This window comes from Sinocyclocheilus anshuiensis, unplaced genomic scaffold, assembly GCF_001515605.1.
Source record: "Sinocyclocheilus anshuiensis isolate Anshui unplaced genomic scaffold, SAMN03320099.WGS_v1.1 scaffold167, whole genome shotgun sequence".
NCBI classification, from domain to species: Eukaryota; Metazoa; Chordata; class Actinopteri; order Cypriniformes; family Cyprinidae; genus Sinocyclocheilus; species Sinocyclocheilus anshuiensis.
The window spans coordinates 848,050-857,552 of record NW_015552552.1 but is presented as its reverse complement, the minus strand read 5'-3'; the positions used below and the strand labels follow the sequence as shown (position 1 = coordinate 857,552).

General features: G+C 37.4%; 1 protein-coding gene across 1 annotated transcript in view; it reads right to left on the bottom strand.

Annotated features, from left to right (window-relative positions):
• The window catches only part of msh4 (mutS homolog 4), a 17,022-nt gene continuing 7,519 nt past the window's right edge, over positions 1-9,503 (bottom strand). Inside the window, exons 8-20 of the mRNA XM_016455016.1 lie at positions 8,666-8,733; positions 8,269-8,343; positions 4,728-4,792; positions 4,293-4,462; positions 3,795-3,931; positions 3,504-3,607; positions 3,270-3,394; positions 2,091-2,291; positions 1,601-1,719; positions 885-1,013; positions 576-747; positions 412-500; positions 1-290 (exon numbers count right to left, since the gene is read on the bottom strand). Of these exons, the coding sequence (XP_016310502.1) occupies positions 102-290; positions 412-500; positions 576-747; positions 885-1,013; positions 1,601-1,719; positions 2,091-2,291; positions 3,270-3,394; positions 3,504-3,607; positions 3,795-3,931; positions 4,293-4,462; positions 4,728-4,792; positions 8,269-8,343; positions 8,666-8,733 (1,643 nt within the window). The 3' untranslated portion in view covers positions 1-101. The remainder of the gene's footprint in view (positions 291-411; positions 501-575; positions 748-884; positions 1,014-1,600; positions 1,720-2,090; positions 2,292-3,269; positions 3,395-3,503; positions 3,608-3,794; positions 3,932-4,292; positions 4,463-4,727; positions 4,793-8,268; positions 8,344-8,665; positions 8,734-9,503) is intronic.

Here is a 9,503-nt window from a genome sequence, read left to right as displayed (position 1 = left end):
TAGTAACTATCTCCCTGACTTTGTTCAACAAGTGTATTTTGTCAGTTTTTCTCAAACAGGTGAAATCCATCCCTTATATTCCAACCCCTCCATCCCGTTCCTTATTCCTCATTCTCTACCGACTCTGTAGCACTTTGAAGTTCAGCCTCATACCGTCTCTTCAACCCCTTCAGGTATTGACGTAGGCTCTCTGGATCCAGCCGTGAGTTACGGGCCGTCTGCAGCAGTCTGGTGGCTTGACGATAGACTGCCCTCTGTTTGACCGTGTCAGGATCACTGTAATGCTTGGCCTTTGGACAACACAGTGAAGACACAGGGTCAATAACCTTGTAGGCTGTCTGTATCTGATTTTTCTCCTGTACCTCTACAATATATTATTCATGAGTCATAAACGTCCAAGAAGAAACATACCCACAGCTTTTGGTTGATTTTAGCTGCGACAGTTTTGGCTTCCTCAATAATGTCTGACGGGAAATTGGTAATCTCCGCTGCTCTTATACCTAACCAAACAGCTTCACTTATTATACACATTAAACAAAAGTAGTTTAGAAAAACTTGGAATCATCTTAACCCACCATAGTTGCGCTCCTCTGATTGGCCTCGGCTGAGCTGGTATGTGTAGACAACCCTGTCTCTGCCATCTTCAGTGCGGACGTGCTGAACCTGCATGTGCTGGTTCTCCACATTGGGGTAAAGTGTTTGCAGCTGGCAGAGCTCAAGAAAGTGTGTGGCAAAGAGTGTGAAGGCCTACAGCACAAAGTTTGGTTAGCTTCTTATAAAAATACTGCTAGTACGGATGTTATAATAACAGATCAAGTATGTTTGTTTTTTATATCTCTCGTTATTGTATCATACATATACTCTTGATGAAGTAAATACAGCACCTTAAGATTGATGAGGAATTCACAGACACTGTGGCAGATGCCAATGCCTTCCTCGGGACTGGTGCCTCGCCCCAGCTCATCAATAATGATGAGTGACTTGGTGCTTGCGTTGTGGATGATGTAAGAAACCTAGGAGTACAGTTGAGAATGAGAAAATACTTTTTTGATTGAGTACTTGATCTATCTGTATATATCTCTATACGAGGGCTGTCTGAAAAGTATCCAGCCATGTAATATGAAAAATAGAGACATTTATCGAAGAAAATACAAGATACAAGAAACACTGTACACAGGACAATGACGCCTCAGTCCCATTCAAAGGTGATTTTAGTTTTGGGAAAAGCCAGAAGTCGCAGGGCACCAAATCTGGGCTGTAGGCGAGCTGAGTCACCTGGGTGATTAGATGTTTCCCCAAAAACTATGCATGAGACGGGATACATAGGCGGGTACATTGTTGTGATGAAGCCGCCAATCTCCAGTTGTCCATAGTTGCGGCCGTTTTTGTTGGATTGCAGCTCTCATATCTTTCATATTACATGGCAGGATGCTTTCCAGACAGCCCTTGTATATGCTATTTTTTGATACATACCGAGACCATGTGTATACAAAATATACATGTGTAAATACAAATTTTAAGACATGACACTACATTTTTAGGTTTCATTAATCAAATATCAACAAAATTAGCTTTTTCTTCCACAGTGTCTAAAACTGACCTCTTTCATCTCAATCATAAATGTGGAGGAGTTGGTCTCAAAGTCATCGTCTACTCCTATTCTGGTGAATATCTGATCTGCAATTCGAACAGAGGCATACTCCGCTGGCAGAAAGGACCCTGGGACAAAGAAGACTTTTTAAATAAGTTTGTTTTGATCCCACAGGACTAGAAGAGACAGCTGGTGCTAAACCATGCACAAAGACAAGCATATTAATGCAAGATCCTAGAACCAACCCCAAACATGCTCATCATTACCCACAACCACTTACTGTATATAAGCAGTGTTTGCAAGTGTGGAAATTACAGAGAACTATGTAGTGATCAAAAAGTGTATATATATATCTTTTACTAATATTTAAATTTGTTTGATGATCTGAAACATTAAAGTGTGACAAACATGCAAAAAAATAAGAAATCAGGAAGGGGGCCAGCACTTTTTCACACCACTATATATATATATATATATATATAAAAGCAACTCTGTGTACCTATCTGAGCCATTATCTGGCAGAGGGCCACCTGTTTAAGGTAGGTGGACTTGCCACTCATGTTGGGGCCTGTTATGATCACAAAATTGCTTCCCTCAGAGATGTAGATGTCGTTGGAGATTTGTTGTTGCCCAGAAATGCGCTCCAAGATTGGGTGGCGACCCTGCTTTATTGCCAACGTATCAGTGAATTCAGGACGCACTGTAGGAAACAAATCATTATATTTGTTTATACTTTTAGGTTATTAAAGAAAACCTCGGGTATTAAGACTTGTATGGCTTAATATAATGCAAATGATGTCTCTTACTGAATATGTAGTAGAAAACACATGAAAGATTTATGTTATTTTAAAAAATCCACATCGTCTTATATTTTGGACTGTGGGGGTGCCATTATTTTGAAGACATGAAATAGTGAGCTTTTTTGGCTTTTTGTTGTCGACAACAAGAAAAGCTATGCAAGTCTTTCCTAGTGATAAGAAAAGGAGAAAAGAATGGGAAGATGCCTGTGGACGAACAAAACTCTCGCAAAAAAGACCCATGTCTTTGTTCTCTCCACTTCAGCCCTGATGCCTTTGAGGCTTTCAGTAGACCACAGCTACTGAAAGAGCTTACAAACGGCAGAGACAAGAAACGCTAGATGCCATCCTGGCAGGATGTAAACATGCCAACGCTTGTCATGATGCCACAGCCACTGAAGGATTTTCCCAGCGCAGATTTCACTCTATATCCATGGGAGTTTATACTCCTTGTGAGGAAAAATCGATGCTACGGCATTTGGTTTAAACCAATGCTTATATCCATCTTATCAGTATTTTATTTTGCGAGTTGTGTATTCCAGGTTGTGTTGCGGTAAAAATAACAACAGGTAGCACAAGTAGCTCACAGAGTGCAACAATTTTACATCATCGAAATAATGGTGCCCCCATAGTCCAAAATATGTATAAAACTATGTGATTTTTTTTTTTAAATAACATAAATCTTTCATAAATGTTCTACTACATTATTCAGTAGGAGACATTATTTATATTATATTAAGCCATACAAGTCTTAATACCCAGGGTTCCCTTTAAATAATAAAAAGAAATCAATGCTATCAATAGCTAAAAGGAGGGAAAAAATAATTTGCTCACATAAATGTAATAACGTATATTATGCTTATCTGGTTCTTAAACATTACCGTAATCTGAGACAGTGCAAGCGTGAGCCAAAGAGAGCAGCATGTCCAGCATTGACACAGCATCGGACAGTTTGTACAGGCAGTGGATGTGTTCACAGACATCACTCATTAACCTGGACACCACCCTGCAGTTTACATAAATACCATCTATGCTTAAAATGCTGCATTTTTTTCTCATTCTTACACTAGTTATCTTACAGAAGTCAAACGTATTTTGATCTGCTATATACTCACACATAAGACATGTGGAAAATGTCTTTCAAAGCCTCCTCACAGTGGTCATTCATTTTCATGAGGTCTACAGTGGTGAACCCATAGTTGTTCTTCTGTCTGGTCACCTATAGTGTTTAGAATCAAACCACTGGCAAACACTTGCTACCAACACTTTAATAATAAATAACACTTTTAATAATAATAAACATCTGGCTTACATGAACATATATGATGTATTTAATATATGTTATATTTAACACACTTATGAAGACGTTCAGTAAAGTTTTAAAAGGTAATTTCTTTCTCTCTCACTTTGATGAACTCCTCTGGTAACTTCCCCCCAGGTAAGACCCCACCCTCCAGCTTCATTTGAATAAAGAAGCCACGTGTGTTGCTGAAACTTGTCCGGAGGGGTAGGCTGTACTTCTCTCCAAGCTGAGCCACCAATCCTGATCAGCAATAGCACAACACATCAATAATGCTGACGTTCATGACAAAACATATAAATAGGATGGAATGTGGAAAGATCTGATTAGTAACTGATATAAGTGACTGCGACATGTCATTTAAACATACACGTCTGACCACATTTACAATGCCTATTTGAGATGAATAAACTTTTTGTTAAATTATGAAATTTAATGAACATTATAAATGGATCTCAGGAACAAAATGTAATAATAAAACTGTATTTAACTCCTGTAATGATCAGGGATCATCTATTGTGGTGGTGTGTTTAGGGCAAATTAACTGGTAATTCACAATTCACAAACAAACCTTTTCACACTCTACTGAAGTTCAGGAGCTCACCTGCTATGTCATCTACCACTTCTGTGTAGGCTCGCCGTGCAATATCTAAGAATTCGCTGACATTGGGCCGCACAGCATAGCACTTCTGCGTGCGCATGGTCAAGCTACCTTTCATGTAGCTGGTGTCATCATTAATCAGTGATTTGATCTGATCCAGAATGCTGTTGAACCTAAACCAACACAAATGAGAAAAACATTAAAGATGAAATAGTAGTTTCTGTTGGGCTGCATGCTAGAACTCTAATTAAACCTTCAAATGCATATATAAAATGCTGATTGATCTCGATACACATGTGGGGCTCATAGAACCTCCTTGCGGTATACACAACACATCATCTACTCTTATGAAAGGACAGGCTCATATTTCATGTTAAACAAAAATGGCCAGTGCAAGATGTTAGCACATATGCAAATATAGTTCACTAATTGTATTACCTGCTGTCATCAAGTGAGGTGTAATATGCTTCCAACAAGGCTGTTTTGGAATGTGACAGCATCGCCTAATCAGGGAAAATATACTTATATGTGGCATAATTACATCTGCAACTGAGCATTTTAAAAGGCCTTCTCAACCAAGTCAGAAAAAAATACACTCAGTATACAATCATGACATATAGATAGATTTACATAATTACAGGTGTTTCATGACTTTACTTACACTTACCAAAATGCTACAAGTGATAGTAAATAAGGTCAATTGATTTAACTTTGACTTTACACTGAGGTGAGATGACTACTGCTCTTATTGGTAGCTGAAAGCATTAAAATATATGTCAAAATATGGGTACTGCAATTCTTTGGAAATCTGCTGAGCTTTCCAGTCATATTCAGTGCAGGCCTGAATGACTTTGTGTCTTACAGTACTATTTGACAGTATTTTTAAGAAATGCATAGGCACGAGTTACCTTCAATGATGGGACGAGTTCCAGAGTATGCTTCAGCTGAATTACTTGCATTATTTTTGCTTCAGCCACTGGTATCTACATAAACCATAAAAAAGATTACCTTTGCTAATTAGAGTAACTGCTAAATTAAATCTAACAATGGTGGCTTAAAAAGTCATTTTAAAGATGAAAATCTTGAATTTACAAGACAAAAAGCTCTCTTGCTGAAGGATTTTGCCTAGTATTTAACTAGACCTTGCTGAGCTTTCCAGTCATATTCAGTGCAGGCCTGAATGACTTTGTGTCTTACAGTACTATTTGACAGTATTTTTAAGAAATGCATAGGCACGAGTTACCTTCAATGATGGGACGAGTTCCAGAGTATGCTTCAGCTGAATTACTTGCATTATTTTTGCTTCAGCCACTGGTATCTACAAGATTAAACCATAAAAAAGATTACCTTTGCTAATTAGAGTAACTGCTAAATTAAATCTAACAATGGTGGCTTAAAAAGTAATTTTAAAGATGAAAATCTTGAATTTACAAGACAAAAAGCTCTCTTGCTGAAGGATTTTGCCTAGTATTTAACTAGACCTCCTGAAAAAAAGTAATGACATGCTAATTTAAATTGAATTTTAGTGAACATTTTGTAAAATCAATTACTCACCAAATCGCCCTGAATAAGAAAGCAACATTATTTTGGTCAATACTTAAATATGTACTTAAATTGGTAAATGTGTTTCTTATGCATACCGTCTCTTGCTTTGGGACCTGAATAAGAGCAGACAGCAGATCATCTATATCTAGGAAGTGTGCAATGGCTGTGAATTAAAGCACAACATCAATAAAGTCCCGCCAGGTACGGCACTTTTTCTGGACAGAGATCAGAAACCCCAATGTGGATATTTTTTCTAAATTAATCCAGACTTTTTTAGATGCATATAAGGGTGAAAATATCAAAGGGGTCATAGGCAAACTGTATAGTGCAATCTCTTCAATGAATAAAAATTCAATGGAATACATCAGACAGCGATGGGAGAAAGACATGAGGGAGGAATATCAGAGGACGTATGGCTTCTTGCATGGAAAACTCAGTGTTCTATGACTCATTCATTAATCTGGAGAGATTTTGGGTGTAAGTTCTCTGGGAAACAGCCCCCTTGCTGGAGGGAGTGTGGTTCTGTACAAGCAGACTCTGCCCACATTTTTGGGTTATGTCCACATATTCAGTATTTTTGGGGAAGAGCAGGGCAATTAATATCAAGGGTAATAGGCTTTAACATAGACGTGTCATTTCCCACTATGTTTCTAGGGGTCACATGTGGATATTTTTTCTAAATTAATCCAGACTTTTTTAGATGCATATAAGGGTGAAAATATCAAAGGGGTCATAGGCAAACTGTATAGTGCAATCTCTTCAATGAATAAAAATTCAATGGAATACATCAGACAGCGATGGGAGAAAGACATGAGGGAGGAATATCAGAGGACGTATGGCTTCTTGCATGGAAAACTCAGTGTTCTATGACTCATTCATTAATCTGGAGAGATTTTTAATAAATAACACTTTTAATAATAATAAACATCTGGCTTACATGAACATATATGATGTATTTAATATATGTTATATTTAACACACTTATGAAGACGTTCAGTAAAGTTTTAAAAGGTAATTTCTTTCTCTCTCACTTTGATGAACTCCTCTGGTAACTTCCCCCCAGGTAAGACCCCACCCTCCAGCTTCATTTGAATAAAGAAGCCACGTGTGTTGCTGAAACTTGTCCGGAGGGGTAGGCTGTACTTCTCTCCAAGCTGAGCCACCAATCCTGATCAGCAATAGCACAACACATCAATAATGCTGACGTTCATGACAAAACATATAAATAGGATGGAATGTGGAAAGATCTGATTAGTAACTGATATAAGTGACTGCGACATGTCATTTAAACATACACGTCTGACCACATTTACAATGCCTATTTGAGATGAATAAACTTTTTGTTAAATTATGAAATTTAATGAACATTATAAATGGATCTCAGGAACAAAATGTAATAATAAAACTGTATTTAACTCCTGTAATGATCAGGGATCATCTATTGTGGTGGTGTGTTTAGGGCAAATTAACTGGTAATTCACAATTCACAAACAAACCTTTTCACACTCTACTGAAGTTCAGGAGCTCACCTGCTATGTCATCTACCACTTCTGTGTAGGCTCGCCGTGCAATATCTAAGAATTCGCTGACATTGGGCCGCACAGCATAGCACTTCTGCGTGCGCATGGTCAAGCTACCTTTCATGTAGCTGGTGTCATCATTAATCAGTGATTTGATCTGATCCAGAATGCTGTTGAACCTAAACCAACACAAATGAGAAAAACATTAAAGATGAAATAGTAGTTTCTGTTGGGCTGCATGCTAGAACTCTAATTAAACCTTCAAATGCATATATAAAATGCTGATTGATCTCGATACACATGTGGGGCTCATAGAACCTCCTTGCGGTATACACAACACATCATCTACTCTTATGAAAGGACAGGCTCATATTTCATGTTAAACAAAAATGGCCAGTGCAAGATGTTAGCACATATGCAAATATAGTTCACTAATTGTATTACCTGCTGTCATCAAGTAAGGTGTAATATGCTTCCAACAAGGCTGTTTTGGAATGTGACAGCATCGCCTAATCAGGGAAAATATACTTATATGTGGCATAATTACATCTGCAACTGAGCATTTTAAAAGGCCTTCTCAACCAAGTCAGAAAAAAATACACTCAGTATACAATCATGACATATAGATAGATTTACATAATTACAGGTGTTTCATGACTTTACTTACACTTACCAAAATGCTACAAGTGATAGTAAATAAGGTCAATTGATTTAACTTTGACTTTACACTGAGGTGAGATGACTACTGCTCTTATTGGTAGCTGAAAGCATTAAAATATATGTCAAAATATGGGTACTGCAATTCTTTGGAAATCTGCTGAGCTTTCCAGTCATATTCAGTGCAGGCCTGAATGACTTTGTGTCTTACAGTACTATTTGACAGTATTTTTAAGAAATGCATAGGCACGAGTTACCTTCAATGATGGGACGAGTTCCAGAGTATGCTTCAGCTGAATTACTTGCATTATTTTTGCTTCAGCCACTGGTATCTACAAGATTAAACCATAAAAAAGATTACCTTTGCTAATTAGAGTAACTGCTAAATTAAATCTAACAATGGTGGCTTAAAAAGTCATTTTAAAGATGAAAATCTTGAATTTACAAGACAAAAAGCTCTCTTGCTGAAGGATTTTGCCTAGTATTTAACTAGACCTTCTGAAAAAAAGTAATGACATGCTAATTTAAATTGAATTTTAGTGAACATTTTGTAAAATCAATTACTCACCAAATCGCCCTGAATAAGAAAGCAACATTATTTTGGTCAATACTTAAATATGTACTTAAATTGGTAAATGTGTTTCTTATGCATACCGTCTCTTGCTTTGGGACCTGAATAAGAGCAGACAGCAGATCATCTATATCTAGGAAGTGTGCAATGGCTGTGAATTAAAGCACAACATCAATAAAGTCCCGGCACTTTTTGCACTTTTTCTGGACAGAGATCAGAAGCCCCAATGTGGATATTTTTTCTAAATTAATCCAAGATGCATATCAGAAGACGTATGGCTTCTTGCATGGAAAACTCAGTGTTCTATGACTCATTCATTAATCTGGAGAGATTTTGGGTGGAAATGTTTGATCAGATTTTTTATAATCCCTATGCAAAAATGTAAGTTCTCTGGGAAAGAGCACCCTTGCTGGAGGGAGTGCCGTTCTGCACAAGCTGACTCTGCCCACATTTTTTGGTTATATCCACATATTCAGTCTTTTTGGGGAAGGGCAGGACAATTAATATCAAGGGTAATAGGCTTTAACATAGATGTGTCATTTCCCACTATGTTTCTAGGGGTCACACCGGAGGGTTTGAATAAATGTGATAGTTATCTCTTAAAGATTTTTTTAGTTGCATGCAAGAAAGCAGTTACTAAATGTTGGCTTAAGAGAAGCCCTCCCGATATGGATCTTCTCCTAAGTATTGTCAGTCAAATATGTTCTATGGAAAAAATGACCTTCTCCCTATGGTTACAGAAGAATAAAGGGGGAAATCATTGGAGGAAATGGGATTGTTATATACTGCGAACAAGCAATGGCTAGATTTCCAAAGTGCACCTCAACTTCTATCTGTACTATGCGGTTCTTGATTTCTTATAAGACCTCATGTAACTGTTGTCGTTAATTGTTTTTTTTTTCTTTTCTATTTATTTATTTT